Source organism: Nipponia nippon, unplaced genomic scaffold (assembly GCF_047370975.1).
Source record: "Nipponia nippon isolate SJK-2023a ecotype South Korea unplaced genomic scaffold, ASM4737097v1 scaffold_4, whole genome shotgun sequence".
NCBI lineage: Eukaryota > Metazoa > Chordata > Aves > Pelecaniformes > Threskiornithidae > Nipponia > Nipponia nippon.
The window spans coordinates 67,302,692-67,323,796 of record NW_028262358.1 but is presented as its reverse complement, the minus strand read 5'-3'; the positions used below and the strand labels follow the sequence as shown (position 1 = coordinate 67,323,796).

The following is a 21,105-nucleotide window of genomic DNA, read 5'->3' as shown; positions in this document are numbered from 1 at the left end:
ACCTCTGTCCTAGGGCTTCCAGACAGGGACCAAGGAAAATGAAATTCTCCTTTGTGCCTCCCTCCTCTCAGCTGTCCTTTCAAGAGCTTCTCCTGCTTTTCAGCTAGCCAGCTTTTCAAGTCTCACTCCAGAACGAGGTTATTGCTCTTGGGAACCAGGCTTACAAGGACGGGGGCAAGGGGGGGGGGGGGGGGGGGAATCTTTTTTTCTCTTTTTTAAATTCCACTATTAATTTGCCCTCTATGATTTGGTCATGTAATGTGAGCACTCGCCAAAGAAGAACAGGTAGAGGACCTGGGTTTGTTTCAGGGTTAGGAACAACTGAATATGGGAGACGTCAGACAAAGAGGAAGAGGAGGAAGAAGAGGAGGAGGAGCCACTAAGGAGCACGAAAATCCTTCAGCATTCTTGGCCATTATTCTGCCTTTCCTGCACCACAGGGAAAGGCAAACTATATTGTAGGTTATGAAAAATACGATCTCCCCTCAACCAACAAGTTGAATAAAATAGAAGTGTTTTCTGTAATTACTAAAAGCTATGGGCTAAAGCAGCCTTGCAAAAAAATAAAGGAAAAAGACGCCAGTTCAGGCACGAAGCTTTTTTTTTTTTTTTTTGCCTTAGGGATGCCTGTGGACAGAAAAGTTAACCTAATGCTCTTTTAACCTGAAACCAAACTCATCCGCAATGAGTTAGAGAGCAGAGGTCTGCAAGACTAGAGAACAGCAAATGCTATTCCTTTTTCCATTAAAGTTTTATTTAATAAAGACTATTAAATCCCATCAAACAGATGTTTTAGGAGTTGGCTATTGTAAAGAAACTCTCAGTTCTGGATAAATAGTTTGAACTCTCCCAAAGAAATAGAAAGCAATGATGTTTAACTATTCTTGGATCATTTCTGGTGACTCTGAAGACATATTTCAGCACTAGCATGAGATCTAGATTCTTTCCACAGAATTTTCAACAAAGCTGTAATTGATACCTACACATTTCATTCTGCCCAGTATATCTATTATGGACCCTAATCCTTACAAGAGCCCTGTCTGCCACTGCAATGGCTCCAAGTAATTTGTATAAACATATGGACAGAATACTAAATGTCTAAGAGTATGGAAGCAGAATCACTGAGGATTACTGAATGCAGAACTCTGAAGGAAAGCCTAGACTGCAGATAAGTAAAGAACTGGCCCATGCTTGGTTTCAGCTCCTTTTCTGTTGCTATAATGCTAAAATAAGCTGAAAATTTCAGATTAAAAAAAAAAAACACCCACAAAAACCCCGAACAAATCACAGATACATCTATGTTTTTAAAATGACCAGTGCTTATAAAGTATCCAAATGAAAACTCCCCAAAGAACATTTAAATCTATAAAGCATGGTGTCTCCATATTAAGAAAAGCATACCTCTCACGGTGTTACACAAAGGAAAAAAAGGCTCCTGTACCTTTTGAAAACTGGACCATCCTATTTATTTTTTCAGGCCAGAAATATTTAAGACATTGTGTTTTTTATGATACTTAGTTTCATCAACAGAAACGAATCATCACTGAAGACAAACACCAGATTAATCAGTTTTTGAGTTGGTGTTCTTACTGGAACATTCAATTACAATTAATTTGCGTGGGCAAACCCTGAAACTTGAAATGGACACAAAAAGGCACCAGGATGCCAGTTGCCACAGTTGCAAACCAGGACGTAAGAGCAGCACAGGAAGGCCCCCTTCCCCTGTAGTTAACAAAGTTCTATTTCACACGTTGCCAAGAACCACATATTAACCCATAAAAAGAATGACAACACATAGGAAAGTTGTCAAGACAGGCTGGCATGCGTGAAAAACTGCCATCAAACCTTGACATTTTCAGCTCCATAGTTACACACATGACCCACCTGACTGGACTACAATATCAGTGCCAAAGCTTTACAGCCCAAGAATTGCAACCTTCCTTCCATTTTATGCAGGTCCAAGCACAGTTTTGACGAAATTGAAACCTTTCCGTAATAGCAGTCATGCTGCTTAAATTTGGTTTTGACTTTATAATGTATGATTACTTGTATCTGCTTTTAAAGGTCAAACTACTGAAGCACAGGTTACTTGATGTGTAAATTCCCCATACACTCCATGCTCTGAGAAACTGAAATAACATTTTTAAAAGAAAAGGCTAAAAAGAATGTGTAATGTAGGAATTCAGTTATGAATGAATTGCAGTAACACTCAAGCCATGGCTTAAAGGGTCCATCAGCATTTTTTGAACCATTAAAAGCCCTATTCTGTGACTTGCACGTAAGATTGCAGCACAGGCATAGCGCAACACACCTGTCTGAAGGGGATCTCAGAATATCAGAAAGCTGATTTTTCTTCAAAAACTTAATTTGTATCACTACTTGCCTGGGAGTTGGATATTGCTTTGACAGCATTCAAATCAGATCCTGAGCAAAAGGTGTTTCCTGCACCATAGATAATTAGGCCTTTGCCATCCTTCCAGTTTTCCAGTTCGGTTACCCTCTCCTGGAGTTCTAGCATCATAGTGCCTGTCATAAGAGGGGAGAAGCAAAATTTTTAACAGGAATTTATTATCACCACTATGTTTTACATTGCATTTTTCACCACCAAAACCGAGTTATCATTAATAAGCGATGGTCTTAAAAACACAAGGGAAAGCATCACCATCTCAGGTTGTCCAGAGAAGCTGTGGATGCCCCATGCCTGGAAGTGTTCAAGGCCAGGTTGGGTAGTGCTTTGAGCAACCTGGTCTAGTGGAAGGCGTCCCTGCCCATGGCAGGGGGGTTGGAACCAGCTGATCTTTAAGGTCCCTTCCAACCCAAACCATTCTATGATTCTATAAATCCCACACACAAGCACTGACATATGTTTTTTCCTCAAAGACGCACTTCATGAAATTCTGGAGCATATTCTGCAATTTGTGTTATGCTCACCCAAAAAAAAAAAAAAAAAAAAAAAAAAAGCAAGGAGGCAATCATAAACTCTACCTGATTTGTTCTTGTTTGCATACATTCAGAACACATGAACTTATACATGTATCTATCCATATCTGTCCACCTAGTCATTCTGATGTTACTGTCATTTCACCCTGAGAAAAGAGCTGGCAGAGTACAGAAAAGAATCACGTGCAAACTGGGTTCAAGGTACGACTAGTCAATGTTAATAGAGATTCCTAAAAAAAGGCTGAAGAGCAAACTATGTTGGAGGCCACAGACATTTAGAAGTGTTCATCCAAAAGAAAATAAAGATATAATTTGAAAATAGGAGCAAAGTGCCTTTTATCTTTTAAAAGGACAAGAAAAAAATGAGATCATTCTAAGACATCTTTGATTCCCTCCCTGGTACCCTTCTAGAAAGGCCCTCTTTACAAAGTATATGCTAGGCTCCAAATGTATGGATTGTAGAGTAGTAGCCTTCTAGCTTAAACATAGTATTCTTGTATGTTCACGTAAGTACCCTTCCTGATGTGGACCTGTACAAACTCCTGTTTCTAGAGCTTGTCCTAGACTGCAGCATCTTCCACACCAACTGAGCTGACCCACCATTAACTTAAAAGTTCTTCCTCTCTGAATGCCTATGACTCTCATTCAGTCATATTCTTAAGAGAAAACATTTTCAGAAACTAATTTCAGAAAGCAGCCTACATACAGGCTGATGATACTCTCAGCTTTATCCTCCTTTGACAAGAATTTAGATGGACAGGCCTACCTTCTTCAGATAGAAATGTGCTTTAGATTAATACCCTCAAAGACTCTTTCCTTTTCCGCCAAGAGTGCTGGTTTTTTGACCCTACACCTGCATGCACAGAACTCATCCTGTTCTGAAATTGCCTGTTAGCAGCCATTCTCACGTGGGAGATTTTTTTTTCCTTCCTGCTTGTCTTCCTCGCAGTTCCTTACAAAGTAAGCTTCCCAGCCCCAGGTCAAGAGTAAATTCTCAGTCAAGCACTTCCACCTTAGGCTTGGTCTCAGCAACTGAAAAAGCACATTTTGACAATGTTCCTGAGGAGGACAACAATTAAGTGGACATTACATATTATATATCAGAATGGCACTGGGTTGTTTTTTTCCACTGTCAGGTCTAGACTATGATCCTCTAACAAATCCCAGCACTTTTACCATTCCTTTCCCTTCTGTATTTTGTAATTTGGTCATGCTTTTTGTGTGTTGCACATCACATTTACTTTCACTGAATTTCACCTTGTTGATCTTGAGCTCTTTGTAGCAGTTAATCTAGATCACTTTGAATTCCACTTCTCTGCTCCAAATAATAATCTTCTTGCAAGCTCTCCCAATTTGGGGTCATCTGACAACTTCAGCAGTTTACCTTCTATTCCCTTATCCCAGCCATGAAAGAAAATACTGAGCAGAACTAGGCCTAGATGAGACTTTTTATGGGTCTTCACTTGAAATGCTTTCCCAGCCTGACAGTACACTCAACAACAACTTTTCTGCAAATGCTGCTGTTTAAATAGGTGTGCATCAGCCCCGCAGATTTCACTTCTTGCATATTTGCCAAATTTTCTTACAACATATGTATTTCGGCTGGCATCCAAGCTTTGCCAGAGTCAAGATACAGCACAACCACTTTTTGTGGTGCTTTTAATAGCGAAAGCAGTGAGGTACTGAAAAGTCTTTCCACAGAGCATTACGAGCCAAAAATCTAGCTAACTGAAAAATGGAGTTTACAAAAAGGAACCGTATAAGCCAGTTACACGCAACAGCAGGGGATAGGAAACACTGGCCAGAGCCTGTCCTGTCCCCCTGGGAGAGCATCTCTTCCATTACTGACAACACTGAACTATTATTTTACCAACAGCTATAGTCCATGACATTTGATATAATGATGAGGACACAATACTAAAGCAAATCCTCATTCTGCCAGTCTTGGTCCTTCAGTATTTGACACCAGTAACTTTGTGCTCTTCACAGAGCTAAAGCTACTAGGAATAATACTTTTTTTGCATCTTAATTATAATCTGAAAATAAATGCTTTAAAGTCAATTCTAGAAAATAAAATTATCACCATTATTATCTAATTCCTGCAGGCTGGCTCCTTTCTCCTTTAAATTAAGTTCAACTTCAGTTCAGCAAGAGGCGGGGCTGCTGAAATTGGTTCCACCAGGCTTAAACTGACATTATTAGCATTTGTTTCCAAAGAGACCATTTCGAACAGGTGGCTATCAGATTCCAATTAAGAAGAGAAAAAAGGCATAACAACCTCCACATTGCCCATTAGCAATTTGCCAACAACTTTGTTCTGCGTTTGGTTTCATGAGTTGCTGAAGCTTAGAATAAACATAATTCCTTTGAGATAAAAAGCTGCTGTGTAAAGTAAATGCCTGGCAAATAGGATTTCTCTCAACAGTTTAATGATGTTTTGCAGCTTTCTAAAGGAAGCGTACATGTGTATATAAATTCTCATCTGCCACTATCCAGAAGTTCCGAGACACAGAATCAACAGAATTTATTTGAGGGGTGGGTATCTACAGGCTCTGGCTGATGAAGTCAACCAGGTCGTGCTGGGGCACTTCAGGGGTTGCACATCCCATCCCTTTTCATGCTTCTGAAAGGTATTACTTGATACACAACAAAAGGAAAAAGACCAAGTGCTTGCTAGTTCCTCAGCAACTACAGTTTACAGACAGTAATGTTAAATAAAATGAAGAGCAGTATAAATTAAAATGCATACCATCCACTGCACCAGCCAAGAGGCTGGCATGATTTTGCTTCTACTCTCCCTCCTGTAACAATAAAAGTCTCTGGCAGAGGTGCATAGGAAAAAGAAGCAGTAATCTCTTCAACTGCCATAGTAAGATTTTCCAGACCAAATTTTTGTGGCTATTACCTAGCAAAATGGAGTACTGCTCTCTACAGGGCTCTACACACTACCGTGAAACAGAACTGCCTGATCCCATGGCTCATTTGCTATATGCTAATCAGGGTCTGCAACAAAGACAGAGCTATTAATTTCCTCATGGGTTTTTGTAGCTCCTCTTTGCTATTAGAGCATCTAATTCACATACGCTAATAATTTATTTTCACAGCAGTCCTAGAAGGAGAGAAGACATTATTTTACAGACCACTAACTGAGCCAGAGAGAAAATATCTGCTAATTTTAGGTGCTCAACTTGCGATGTGTGGTATGATTTCAGTACATTAACATTATATAGCACTTCATATAGTTACAGCACAGCTACCAGTAGCCTAAATAGCAGCTGCAGCTGCTCAGCACTTCAACAAATCAGTTCTGAGCCCTTTCTGCCAGGCACCTAGAAAACAGAGAACATAGTTATAAGTTTCTATGAAAGTTTAGTTTAAGCAATTTGACTTGTATTAGATCTGATCTCCATAACAGACTAGGCTTTATCTGTCCTTCCTGCTTTTGCTATTACATCTCATTTCTCATGCCCCTTTCAACTTCCACAACGAATAAGCTAAAAGCACACAGTCTACAAGCTGTACCTTGCACAGCTCTGCTTTGAGTCAAAAATAAAAAAAAAAAAAATCTGTGTAAAAAGAGGAAACATCAATGTAATGATAACTGTATAACATGTATGCTGACAGGGAGGGATTCAGAGGGACAATCTCCATGCTAACATCTTTTAGCTACAACTTCTCAAGTTGAGTAATGATTTTGTACATGAGCTTTTAAACGGAAATAAAAGAGAAACTGCAGAGACATCTAGGTGCATTACAACTAATTCTGTTGTTCTGTTAGGTTCTCTTCCTTTCAGCTAGCAATCATTAGTGGAAGGAGTAGATTGACATTCTCCATGTAAACTGCTCTACGCCTTGCTAGTGGGTTGCAAACAAATTTGCTGACAGCAAAGGAACAGGGAGAACTGGGCAGGAAAATAGAACAGCAAAAAAGAAATTAACAAGATGACACAAATGTTTCCATTTCAAAATATTAAGAGATTAAGGCATTCTTACAGTAAAGGCTTATACACAGGCAGATGCAGACCCTGAACCTGTGCCACTTACGTCTGAAGAGAACATGATAAATTGGAATATTCTAGACAGTTAAGGAGAAAGAGCAAATAGACGTACCTTGGAGATCAAAAGCCTCTCATAACACAAGGTTAATCAAATAGGGCACTTGGTTTTGATAGTTAAGTATTGTCTAGTGTAAAAGGATATTAAGAAGATTCCTGATCTGCAACAGCTGAGAATACACAGCTCATTTGATTTTTCGTTACCCAGTCACTGGTATTTAAGATAAGGCAAACGAAGAAGAAATGGAAGCCAGTTTGCATGATGAAAAGACCAAATTATGGAGTCTTAAGTTACAGAGAAGGCTTTAGGTAAAGAACAAAGAAGTAAACTCACCCTTTCTACACCACCTACAAAACAAGAATGGCATCTTCCCACCCTCATAAAAACACCCTATACATTTCCAGAGCAGTAGAGACAAAATAAAAGGAGATACAAGAAAGAGCACAGTAGCAGAATTGTGCTGACTGAAAAATAAAAGGGGGGGGAGAGGTACGATCTGCCAGACAATCCTTGTGCTGTTGAGAATTTCTTATATTCTCATGACATTTATGGCAAAGCTGCTATGCAGAACAGCGGGCATTTGATGAACATCTGAATAGAACTTAAACATTTTTCTTTTAACTAAGGAATGGTAAGGCACAGGTTTTAATTTTGTTTAAGCAATATTCTAAAAGGGGTAACTGAAGGAGAAAAAAACAAACCAGCAACCCCAGCAACTAATTAATACCTGTAAAGGCATTCATTAGCTTCGGGTTGTTCAAAGTAAGTATTCCAATGCCACTGCCTTCTTTGGAGAGGTTGACAGATCCACCAGCAAACTGCTGAAGTTTCTTCTTTATCAATTCTTCCTCATAACCATGAGCTCCAATGTACAGTGATGCCCTTCTCTGTTGTAGTATCCTTTCCTTTGTAGTCTGAAGTAAGTTCTTCCACAGAGAAGCTGCCATTTCTGGAAAGAAATGGGGCGGGGGGTGTAAATCAGTAAATTTCCTTTGAGATCCACCTCAGTCCTCTGACAGAGGAAAGCAGGACAGCAGAAACTAATATAAAGGTGATACAATCACAGAAGTCTACAGAAATCACTGCAGACAGTATTTGCAAAATTCTTAGTTTGAATCTACTCCCACAAAGTTAATAGAAGGAGTTTTATGAACTGATTGTAGTAGTTAAGCCAGAAATTAGCATCTTTTAAAATATTTTCTTCTAAAAATTACCCAAAAGTATTTGGGTGCACTATATCAGAGGCTGAAGAACTGTAGTAAGATGCTTACATATTCCATTAGACCAACTTACTCTGTACTAACCTTCTAAACCCTCCCCCCTTCCCCCAAAAAAAAAAAAACAAAACAAACCACCAAAAAAAGCCCACACCTGTGTTGGAGGAGAAATCCTATCAAAACCCTCACTTTTCAGGATCTGGATGTTTTTAGGATCTCCTGTTTTTCTGTAAACAACTATTACACTGCAAGGCTTTTCTGAGAGAAATACTTAGGGAACACAAAAATTAAGAACGAAAGACCATTCCTATATTGAGGTCCATTCCCTGTCACCTAATTCCATTAACTCATTTATCACACTCCATCTTAACACTAATTAGACTTCGATGCCTCTGGTACCTGTATGCTTTTCCCAGTCATTCCAGTAGCTTTTGTTCCACTTCAAATTGATTTCACTTGGACACAGAGCACCAGAACCTGTGCAGTACCCCAAAGGAGGAAAAGCGTACAATAGTAGTATATATCGAGCATCGCACTTGCCTTTTATACAGCTACATAATATTGTTAGTCTATTTCTAGGTATCAGTACACCCATGGCTTATTCCTCTACTATTTCCACTCTGCAATGTATGCGTGTATACAAGGAAATAACAAGGAAGTCTTAACAAATATTATTATTGAGCTGCACTCTGCTTTATTTTATTTACTTTGGAAAAGGGTCTGCTGCAAAAAGTGGCTGACAAGTGATTTGAAAGAAATAGGGTAAAGCCTGGACCAGAGGCTGCTGATCTGAAAAAGAAGTCATCTTAGAAGCCGCTCTGAGTGGGAAGTAAAAGAACCACCACAGGACACAGAAAAAGGTTTGCTGTATTTAAATCCTGCAATTTGCTAGACTAGTCCTAGCTTTGCTCCAACCCCTTTTTTAATGGATACAGCTGTTCAGAAGACATGGCAGATGCTCATTTTTTGGAGAACTGGGAAAAGACCATCTTTGTTTCTTAATCATATTCAGCAGAAACAAGAGTCTTCCAAAACCCACAAGAAGCTCCTGGGAAGTTTTTCTAAGGCAAACTCAGAACACAAACATATTCACACTGAGACAGAATTTGGTGACAGCTATATTTAATGATGTGTTCAGGGCACCTGACAGTTTACAGAGTGAAATTTCAGAAGCATTTATTATATACACATGAACAAGCAAACTCACATTAAAAAAGCACACACAATTACTTTATAATGAAAGAAGCGAACAATCCTGTCAGGTGTACACTTGTCTCTAGCTGCACCATCCCACACTGAAGTGGAAAATGCTTTTGTTGGGGCAGGTATAATCCTCATCGAAACGGAGGAGTTTGCACAGCAACCACATTATGGGATGTGGAAGAACACATGCACAATACCAGACAATTTCAAAGAGAGACACCTATGCCAGTAGTTTCCTATCTGTCCTGCCATATCGCATCCACCAATACAGCACTATCTCACAAGTTCAACACAAAAAACCTAATAAGGCCTATATGACTCTATGCATTTTAAGGTCATATACACTGGAATAGGTAAAGGGATAATTTTTTAACACCTGGTGAGACACTTGGAAGGGTCTGAGTTCCTTACTAATTCAAGGTTTTAATCTGTCATGATCAACTTTTCTACCCTCAAGTGTAAACTAATAAAACTCATTAAAATTTAATCAAGTTAAAAATCTGATTGAATACCAAATTCATTACTTCATAAAAAATATCACCCATATCACCCAAAATATCAAATAAACTGCTGCTGCACCCCAACACTCTCCATCTATGCACATTCTAATACTGTCTGCAACATTTCAGCCACCACCTTTCAGAGCTTTTAAAATGGCTTCTCTTAGTAAAATTTTATTTGAGAGTGAAAACAGGTTTCCAAAGCTCATTTTTCAGCCAAATGATTCTTCTTATATTTGGGCTCTCAGAAGAGGAACAGCCTTCCATTTTCTCTAAAACCTCAGTAATCATTCCCCAACATACATTCATGCAATAAAACTTTCCATCCAGCTACTAGTTTTTGCTCAAGAGAGAAGAAACATTAAAAACATGGATAGTGCAGCCTCTCATTGCAAAGCGTAGCTTGAACAATTAGCTCTCAATTTTTGATGAATACAAAGCCTCCCCAGTCCTCATGAGAAGTCAGACTAGATTTAATTCTCTAGGAAGCCACAATGATTGGCTTGAAAGCAAAGGGGTGGGGGGGGTGGGGGGGCAGTCTGTTCTGTTAACCTAACTCCCTGCCAAATTATACTTGGTTGATCACTTCTATACTACCTGGATTTCTCATGTCAAAAAATGTACAGAGCAAAACAGACTTAAGATATGGAAATTTTATTCCACCAAAAAAAGAGTCTGTCATTTTCAACTGCGTGGTTATATGCATTAACAGCTCTTTAATATTATCACTATGGTAATAAAGAGCATCAGCAAGTGCGGGATTAGAAAACAAATTGGACATCACTGCCTGCTGATCATGACTCATGATTAATGACTCATGCAAGGTATTATCATTGAATTATTTTCTTTAAAACCCTCTCTTAGAGTACTGGTCAGTACCCAGTACTTTTTTTACTAAAAACAAGATTATTTTAACAGCTCAGTCTGAGAAAGCTAACCACTCAGGAAAAGCGTGATATTTAAGCTACAGCTCTCTCAAACTAAAGGGATTTCTGCTGATCGTTGACAAATAACATCCAAAATTTCAATCAGTATGGAGCACTCGCAATCCACAGCATGACTGAGATTGATTTTTTTGTACTCTAAGTGAAAGCAGTGTAAGAGATGTTGCAGTAACCCACACAATGTTGTAGGACAAGCCGAAAATCTTTACTGCACTAAAATTTTCAGATTTTCAGTTTAACATAATTACACCTATTTAGACACACTTACAGAAATGAAGTCTTAGTCTAGTTTTAAGAAGTCAGACATGCTATACCCATTAACATCTGTAGCACACGCAGTTTATGCACAGTTGTTATAGTGAAAAAAAATCTGACAGTATAAGAATAACAAATACTGTGGGCAATTAGCATCTTTCAAATGTTTTAAGAAGTGCTACAGCTTTACATATCACTGCTGACAACTAAGAGAGAAGCCGATAGTATGGACATCGATAGCTGTTCATTCCACAGTTATTGTGCCTCTTACATAAACCAACAGTTTAAATCCCATTTGGCACTGAAGTGATTTTATAACACCCTTGCCTGTGGGCTAGCAGACTGGGGGTTAATACGAACACGTCTCGAATATCAACACGTCAGCATCAAAGGAATGACACACATTATGCAAGAGCACTATATGTATCTACACGCAGACACTCACACACCATGTATGTATTTTTCTGTATGCATATGTATCAGAGGCCTTCCGAAAGCCTCTGGTAACTGCCTAGTTAAAATTCAACTCTCACGATGTTAATAAAAAAAAAAAAAATAACGGGGATAACACCAGCACCAATATGCCCTGACTGAGCAGATTCTTTGGGAAACTAATAAACCTCAACTCCTGAACAAGCATATTTGCGCTTGCCATTTACCACCACTCTGTTGCAACCCCAGTTTTTCTCTTGAAACACGCTGTATCAAACAGCAACCTCCAGCAATCCTGCCAGTTGCAACTGCCAGCGGCATAAAGATAGCCGGCCAGAGCACTGGGTAAGGGATGTAGATAGCAACTTCCCAGACGGGTAGAAGAACTAAGACAAACCAGAGAACTGGGTGCTGGGAGCCCAAACGAGCATTTGAGCTGCATGCACAAACAAGAAACGCTGCACTACAGAGCAGCTACACAGAAATAATCAGCAAGTTAAAATAAACAAGCAGGGAAAATTCTGACTCAAAGATAGTGCCTGAATTATTGACACAAGCCAGGGAAAAAGAAAATGGGGAGAAAAGATGCAGGGATGTGTTTTCAACACATCAGGGAAATAAGCGTGCCTCTTCATGTGGGGCAGGAATTGACAGGTGTGATGTGCAGACACAGACTTGCGAGTCACCTGCAAAAAAACATCAGGTGAATTTCTGCTTTTGGATGAAGCTATCCTGAGATAAAGTGTAGCAGAAATAAAGGGATCCTACATAGAAAATCTACAAAAGAAATCTTAGGGAGGAGAAAATATACAAATGACATAACAAAAAAACAATTAGAAAGGAGCTTTTGTGACACTGCCAAAGGCATCAAGAAGCAGGAGAACAGGTCAAGCAGCACAGGAGAACTTGACCGGATGAAGACCTCCAGCAGCTGCCATTTCAGTGACATGGAGAAAGGGACAAAAGATGTGAACTGAAGATGATGATGAGATGATTCACAGCTCAACCCTCTGTGTGTGTGTCTTACCAGTCACTGTCGAAGGCATTCATCTGTACTAGAGAGCGGTATGCGTGACTGCCGGGTGCTTCACTGGCTTCCTGCAGCGACTAATGACTGGAAAGCAAGTGGTGATCCAAGGCTGAGGACTGGCACAACTGACCCTATAATGTGAAAGCAGATGAAAGAGCAGAAAGTGAAGGAGAAATACAAGCAAAGCATGAAAATAGTCCACCTGTACAAAAAAAAAAGTAGGTTGAAAATGAGTGAAAATCATTACCACCAACTGACTGCAACCTGGGACAGCAGGCTGGTGGGTGATTGCGGGGAAAAAAAAAATAAAAAAGAAAAAAATTCCAGTGTTAGAGAGAAGGAATTCAGAAACAGCAAGATCAAAGGGGGCCAGCCTGAATGCAAATCAAGACAAGACCATGGGTCTCATAGTGAAGAGGAGTTACTGGACCCTGCCTTCAGACACAAGAAAGGCGTAGGAGGGAGGTCTCACCTGCAGGGTTCCTCCCCAGCACTGGCTCAACAGGCCACTGTTGCCAGCTGCCTGTCACCACCCCTCACCTGACGGTTACAGAGCCCTCCATCTACCTCATCCACTTACGCACCCCTCTCCTTCAGTAATGCGTGGGTTAGCTTAACTTAAACACCTTACCTGACAGGTTCTTCCCACTCTAATAATTACCAGTTGAAGCAAGCTGAGGGCAGTCACCTCTCCAGCTGGCTTTCCTTCAGCTGGAAGAAAGCAGCGAGCAGATCTTAAGCATCCTAAGGGATCATCAGCAGAAAACCTACTGACAAAACATAACTTACAAATACAGAAACTAAAAAAAACTTGGGAAATTCTGCCTGCCCAAGAAGGAAACACACCTCCTCTCTGGCATCTCGACACAAAGTGGGAACTCCTGCCAAGTTCAACAGGAGCCATCTCAAGCTATTGCCTTTCTCAAGACGCCGTGGCTCTCAAACTTGCTGAACCATGTTCAAATTTTTAGTACATTGTCTCTGGTACCCACATGGCAGACAAATTAGGTGGGATCAATAGTCCCTCCAGTTCTGTGTGAATATACTTAGAGCTCTGTGACTCCTCTAAAAACAGGCTTTAGAAGTAGCTGGTATTATAAAAGACAGGGGTTTTTAGCCTCCATATTACTGTTGAGAAGAGAACAGAAAGTTTGGGCCTCCTAGTTTCTAGATGTCAGCATTAGAAACTGAATTTACCTGCCCACAAGCTGAGAGAACAACAATTGTGAAGATGTCAAAATTAACTAACTGAGATGGCTTCAAATCATGCACACGTGAAATAAAAATAAATTTTGAAAAAAAAACCTTTTAACGTTGTAAGTAAAAAACCCTCTTGTCTGTGGTTACCCTTTACACCTCTTTTCTGCTTCTCTCTCTCTTTTTTCCCTTGTTTTTTCATTGTTTCGGAGCAGCCTCAATTCTGGAGATAGCAAGCTATGTGTTTTCCAAATTATTTGTTCTTTGTTTAGTTTGCATTTTTTAATGGTCCCTGCAGGCTAAGGTTTAAATGTGAATTGTCTCTCTGTTCCTAACCAATTATATTCTCTTTTAATCATGTTTTAATTATTTTTAAGACCTAGAAAAAAAATCACAGAGAAATATACCCAAGTCCAGTGAAAAACAATGGCATTCAAGGATGCAAAACAGCTGACAAAAGAAGTCTTTCCATAAATACACATGACACTGCCTAAAACCATTAGGTTTTGGTCACATGGTGAGTACAAGATCTTGAGTTTCCCAGCAGAGGGTGAGAATAAGAATCTGTTATCTTCTGCAAAAAGCACGCAGGCCCTTTATTTTTTAATGCTTTGATCTAAAGACGTTCTCTTCACCTCTGTCAGCAAAAGACCATCTATCACAGTGACAAAAAACACTTTTAAGTTCACATAAAGCTCACTGCCCGCTAGGTGTATTTTAGACACCTTTAAAATGAGCAGATGCGCTACTTCACCGGAACGGAAATGACCACAACCAACTCACCATTTGCTTTTCAGTCACCAAATCCTAAACCATAAAAAGCATAAGGATGAATTCATTCTAGCTGCAACTGCAAATACTGATGCTTTCCCAAGGATTAATTTGCCTTGAAAACTGTAAAGTTTTGTAGTCGAGCCGTGCTCTGAATTCCACTTAGTAAGTACACTGCTCTTTATTATTGCTCTCCTTATCACCACCACCAGTAAATGCTCTTGCTGACAGCAACAGCAAAACTGCACCCTGACGTCAGAGCTGGCCACGCAGCGCGATCCTCAGGGGCCTATCTCCTGCTCCCCTGTAACGGCCCTGGGAACTAGCAGAAGCACGCCAGGACAGCGCGTGGGTCCTTGGCTCTACACGCTAAATTTTGTGTAATTTCGGGAAGCAAAGGAATCCCACATGGTATCACCCTGGGAAGAAAGCGAAGACTCGAGGGGGAAACTCCTTCCCCAGCAGAGGTTTCTCGCTGCTGACCTTATGCAATGCCAGAATCCCAGCAAGTGCGCTGTAGCGCCTGGTCTGACCTAGGCGAGCATTGCTGGCACAGACCATTTTTTACTTATTTATGTACTTTAAATCAACAGCCAAGGGAGGGCTCTGTGCCGAGCGGGGCCGAAGCGGGCTGTAACCGGCTGTTCCCAAAATAAGACCCGAGGTCTCTGGGCCGAAGCCGAGCAAGAGCGTAACGTTTTCAGGCAGAAACACCACCGGCCGCTCCAGCACCGGCGAGGCCGCCTCGCCTTCGCCCCAGGCACCGCGACCCCGCGGGGACCGGGCCGGGCCGGGCCGCACCGCGCCTCCCGCCCGCCGCCGCCGCTCCGAAGCCCCGGCCCGACCCTGCCCCAGGCGCCCGCAGAGGCCCCGAGCCGCCTCAGCAGCTCCGCCCGCCCGCAGAGGCCCTCCTCGCCCTCCTGCGGCAGCCCCCGAGCGCCGCAGGCCCCGGGCTGGCCCGGGGGAAGCGGAGGCCCGCGGCCGGGCACTGACCTGGCCCCGCCGCTCCCCTTCCCGTCGCCGGTCGGGCAGCGGCGGGCGGGCGGGCGGTGCTGCGGGGAAAGCGGCCCCGCCGGGAACCGCTGCCGCGCCGGGCCGGGCCGGGGTAGCGGGGCCCGGCTCCGCGCCTTTGGGGAAGGCAGGGCCGGGGCCTCTGGGGCCGCCCTGCAGCCGCCCTGCCGTGGGGAGCAGCGGGTGCCGGGGCAGCCGCCGGGGGAAGCAGAGGCGATGAAAGCGCATATTGAGCCCCTGCGAGGTCGAGGCAGACTGGGGGCCGGCAGCCGGGCGGCCTGAGCCGCAGCGGGGAAGCGGCGACCTCTGGTCCGTGCCGCATCCACTTACGGGCAGCCCCAGGCACCGACAACTCAGGCTAAATTTAAGCAGTTTCGCTGGAGAAGACGCTTGTTAGCTCCAAGGTTACTGAATACCACATAAGCAGGTCATTATTATTTTTGTAATAATACACTGGTAGCCCTGCATCGCTAAAAAGCCAGCCCAGTATTTCTACCCAAGCCGGTGTCATTAACGACGCTGATTTCTGCGCCCTCCCAGAACAACGTCTCGCCTCGGGTCACTCGCGCGAGGACAGGCACCTCTGCCACAAGGATTCGGCCTGGAGCGAAGCAGCCGCTCGGTGGCCTCCCGCCCCGCTTGCTCTCCCCGGTGCTGCGCTGTCGGGAGGAGAGGGGTTAACGCCTTACCCGTGCCACCAGAAGGAGGGACTCGGGCTCCCCGTGCTCGCATACATCTATTTTATCTGCCAGCACAAGCGTGGGCCCTTTCCAGCAGGCATGCTCCTGCCCGCGGCCTCCCCGGCTTCGGGTGCCGCTTGCCCGCAGCCACGCTCTGGCAGCTGGGCCAAAGTGCCAAGCCAGCTGCAAACTACCCCTGCATCAGAAGGGAGCAATCCTTAAGCTGTAATTTTATCACAGCTGGCATAAAATGGCATTGTCACAGTCAGCCCTGCCCTTCCCCGGCCGTTCGTTGGTTTCTCCCCTTGGAAGAACGTGTGCTGCCACACCAGGAGTCAGATCAAGGGAAATAAATGCTTGTTTCAATGCAGATCACTTTGTGCATTCAAAGCAATATGCAAATATGAACCAGTCTTTATTACTATGTCCTTGTTAATACACATACATAAGATGACTCAGTTTTAAGTATTTGTAGCATGGCTGAAAGATGTATCTGGAAATACATCTTCTCCATCTTTATTAAAGCTGTTTTTCAACTCAGCTGTCAATACAAATGTCCTGAAGTTGGTCTAGTTGATTAAATATTATGATTGAACATGTAGAGGATTTCAATTAATCATACATTTAGAAAAACAAAATCTTTGCACTCCGAACAGATATTTTTAATTTTGTATTGTTAAGAGAATCCTGTGAGAATATTCTAGTCCCAGGTGGCAATATCTTTATACGACAGAAGGATTCATTCCCTTAATGCCCAGTATAAACTGGGTTCATTCCCGCTCCCAGTATGAACAGACATATTGCAACAGGCGGGCCTGCCTCTTATCTTTCCTCTTGGGTTCACAGAGGAGAGATTTCTTCCAGCAGGATTCAGTCCTGCATTTGTTTCTGGAAAACCTCAGCACCGAGTTAGAAGTCTCTGTGAGTGAAGCAGCTCTCATCAGCTCCTGCTCCAAGGCCTTGTCCCCTTTGGAGTGCAGAAATGCCCATACACGTCTCAGCTACCACCGAAGCAGAGGAGAGTGATGGTGTTTGGCAGCTCGTGGTTTTCTAGGTAAGATATTGCCACCTAGCAGCACTTAGCGAAAGTAGCACAAACCTGACCTCCAGTTCCATAAACAACAGTTTGCCTCGCTTTTGTTTTTATTGTGTTGTTTCATATACGACATGATGATTAGAATAGGATATACTAAGAGTGCAGAATGAGGACTGTAGGAAAAAGAACAAATGGATAGGATCCTCTTTGAAAACAGACACTAAAGACCCCTTACGTGTTGTAACTTTCAGCAGGATAGTGACACTAGTTCCTGTGCATGTTTGACACTACAATAAGAAAGAAAAAAAAAAGAAAAAAAAAAGAAAAAAATGCAAAATCCTGCAAAGTTTCTCATTCACACAAATAATCCCACTGATTTCAATAACATTTTCTCCTTGCGTTGCTAAAGCAGTGCTGCCCTAGGAGAGTCAGGTCACCACCTGAATTATTTAGTATGTTCCCACTCCCCATCACTGACCCAGAAGGTAGTGATGGTGTACTGGCTAAAACAGCAACACATCACTCTCAGATCCAAGGCTGCCAGACTGAAATATTGAATTCCAATAGATACTGAGCTCCCTGGTGCTGTTTTTACAAACTCCTTTCAGAGCCATGGAACAAACCGATGACAGATCCAGGCTTAGATCTTAAGAATTATTGGATAATAACTGACGCATAACCCCACAGTCAGTTCATAAAGGGTCCCTTGACTGTAATTTTTAGGAGGCAAATATCACCAACTGTGTGTGGAAGTGTAACAGGCTAATGGATGGTCTAATGCACACTCCAAAGACTAGATCCACAAAACCGACATTGATAACTGCATTCTATTTCTAAATTTCTAAAATCTTTCTAAAATTTAAATTTCTGGATCCAAAGTCCTGATATTCAGTTTCTCCTCACTGCCAAACCCTGGGTGCTCCCAAATCCCATTGGTGCCTGGCAGCTGTGATTCACGGGAAGAGACAATTTATATCAGGCTAGCTAACAAGACTACCACCCCAGCTGTCTCTCCTGTCCCCACTGTGGATATCTGGAATACCCCTAAGCTGCTGCAGCTTTCTAATCACAGCCCCGCATGCCAAGTTAAATTTGGTTTGATTTCGTTAGGCAGGGGCTGGCTGGGGACAGGGCAGTCACCGTGCATTCCTCAGGACTGCAGCCTTATCAGGCACTCCTATGTCAGCCCATCCGTCTCATGAATCAAAGCTGCCAGCACACAAGACTGGGGTTATTTCCCACACAAGATTCGGTCACTGGACATGTCCGCGAAGGGCTCCGCTCCTCCCAGGTAGCTCCATGCCCGTCCTACCACGATGCGTTGATTTTATGTTCTCTGCCCACATCGTTCAAGGGTCTCCCCTGGCGGGCCCTGTGGGAACCAGCAGAGCTGACCCCGGGCTCCACCACGACATAGAATCATAGAATCAATCATTAAGGTTGGAAAAGACCCTTAAGATCATCGAGTCCTTAACCTATCATGGCTGGAAGAAGAGGCAAAGAAACACCTGCCTCTTGTAGCACGGCATGGGAAGTGTCGCCCTGCCAGGCTGAATGCCCTCTTCTGCCCAAGCAAACCAGCCCGTCTCTCTGGGGAAGGTGCCCTGAGCAGCAGGCCGGGGTGCGTTGTGGGGAAGCCGAGGGACAGGCGCCCAGGCCTCCATGCCGAAAGCTGTTTCACTTGGCGTAGCGTAATGAAATACTCGAGACAGAGAGCAGAAGAGAGGTTCGGCATGGCCACAACTTGGTGTTTGCTCACTCTCTCAGTGACCTGGCAAATATTGATGTATTTAAACATTAATAGCTACTTAAATTATTGTATGCAATAGAGACCAGTTTGAACAGGTAGGGTGAAGCGTGTTCTTGCTCTGCAAAGTCCTCTATCTGCTTACGGCTCACCACTGGAAGAGTGGGCTCAGTCCAGCCAAAAGGGCTATCAGGCCCCTGCCACATGGTCCCACCTTTCACTTTACTAGCACTGTCGTTTGATTAGACATTAATTTTCTGGCAGGAAATGTATACAGTACAAAAATATGCTCGTGTGTGGTTTACCTTCCTACACAAGGTCAGATCTGATTTCACCAGACTGCTCAATTTACCGTACAGCTTAAAATGTCAGCTCACCTCTGCTGAGGGGTGGTGGTCCCACACCTCTTTCTTCATCCTCCTTCCTGGGAGTGAGGACAGAGGGTGGCTGCACAGCAAGCCGGTTGAGCTCACTGAACTGGCAGAAAACTGCTTTAATACAACAACTAGGTTTTGTTTTGATTCCAGGGCAAAGGAACTGAACCAGCCCGGCTTGCTACCAGGTGAGCCTCAGGGACACAAAACAGGGGGAAGAAAATGGAGGAAACTATAGGAGGAAGGCCATGCCGTTTTAGCAGCACTGAGCTATCAAATGAGCTCGGTTGTATTATTATTTCCGACTGTCCCCATGATGCTCAGGGCATTGCCAGTTTGAGGAGAGGGAGTGGGTTATAATTATGGAACCCAGGGCAAAGCTGAGAGATGCATGAGCGGACACCCCTCTTTTGAGGGGGCAACCAGTCACTGGGTCAGGCTAATTGCACTGGAAAACTCCACCCTAATCCCTTTGGATATCCAGCTGTCATTCCTCCCTCTTCCTCAGTTCTCTCTCACCCCTCTGTTCTGTAAAACTTTCAGGAAAAAAAAGGCATCGTGCCTTTTTCTCCAAGAGCATTTGAATCACACAGAAATAGGCCAGGTGATAATTGCACAGCACATTGCAGTGCTGCTTAAATGTCAGCTGTTAATTAAAGCCTCTCCTTAAAATGGGCCATTAATTAGGGCAAATACAGCCATTCTGTATGGGTTCTGACTAACCAGTGAGTAAAAGCATTATTTCAACATTGGTATTGGAATTGTTCATTTTTATTTGTCTGAGGTATGTTTACTATTTCAAGAAAAACAGCTGAAAAAAATTATAACTCCCTGAACTTACTGTTCTTTCTTTTAAAGAGAGTTTAAAATAAATATTCTGGCACAAGAATATTCACATGCACACAGATTGCAATAGGGAACATTTCAGTATTAGGTCCAGATGTCTCTAGCAGTTGTATAACCTTGATAGGAATGCTTAAATGCTGTGGATATTAAAATGCAGCTCTGACCTGCGAAAACAGCCTGTCGTGGCACTTCACTCTCGTCTTTCTGTTCTTAAGAAAATGGCACTATCTGCATGAATAATGTTACACAGACACCAAAATGTTTGCTAAATCAAGGCCAGAAAGTAAGGCATGTGCTTCCTTTGAAACTTTTCTAAACCACCCTGAATTATTAGGGAGAGTCATAATATTGATAAAGGATCTAAGTGTTCCAGACTAAAGATATATATATATCCAAGCCTTGCAGCTTGACCATCTTGCTTTTTGTCTCTTTGGCTTGGATTCAGCAAAGCAATTAAGCCCCTAAATAGTCCCATTGATTTCAGGGACACATAAGCACTTCGCTGAATCAGGTCCACTCTGCCTGCCAAACCACATTCCTTCTTGCCTCACAGTGTATTAAAGATTTTGGAAGAGCAATTCCAGTTGTCATCAGTAGCTGTAGCGTGAAATCATGGTAGGTGTTGGCACTTTTATACCTAGATACCAATGCAGGAGGTCCATCTATGAGACACTACGCAGAGATCGGGTTGAGGATTTCACTCTTTGGCCATCGCAGCATTTTGATGGAGCGTGGTTAAGCGCAGTGCGGCAGATGCCAGCCGTCGCACTCGCAGCGAGGTCTTCATCTGCGGAGCAGCCAAATCTCCGCAGCTAAAGCGGAGACAAGCCCTCAATTCGGGACCGATCTCTTGAAATTTTGGCCCT

At 42.8% G+C, this 21,105-nt stretch overlaps 1 protein-coding gene across 12 annotated transcripts in view; it reads right to left on the bottom strand.

Annotated features, from left to right (window-relative positions):
- Nucleotides 1-16,398, bottom strand: part of ECHDC1 (ethylmalonyl-CoA decarboxylase 1) — a 45,025-nt gene extending 28,627 nt beyond the window's left edge. For 2 of the 12 annotated variants that reach the window (XR_015707994.1, XM_087773533.1), the window contains exons 1-5: nucleotides 15,539-15,669; nucleotides 12,575-12,708; nucleotides 8,613-8,690; nucleotides 7,724-7,945; nucleotides 2,384-2,526 (exon numbers count right to left, since the gene is read on the bottom strand). Coding sequence is in view for 11 of the 12 variants with exons in the window: in XM_087773533.1 (XP_087629659.1) it covers nucleotides 2,384-2,526; nucleotides 7,724-7,945; nucleotides 8,613-8,690; nucleotides 12,575-12,593 (462 nt within the window). In the remaining variant the exon portion in view is untranslated. The other 10 variants (XM_087773536.1, XM_087773537.1, XM_087773539.1 and 7 more) reach the window with 10 other exon arrangements.
- Nucleotides 16,399-21,105: the final 4,707 nt, after the last annotated feature.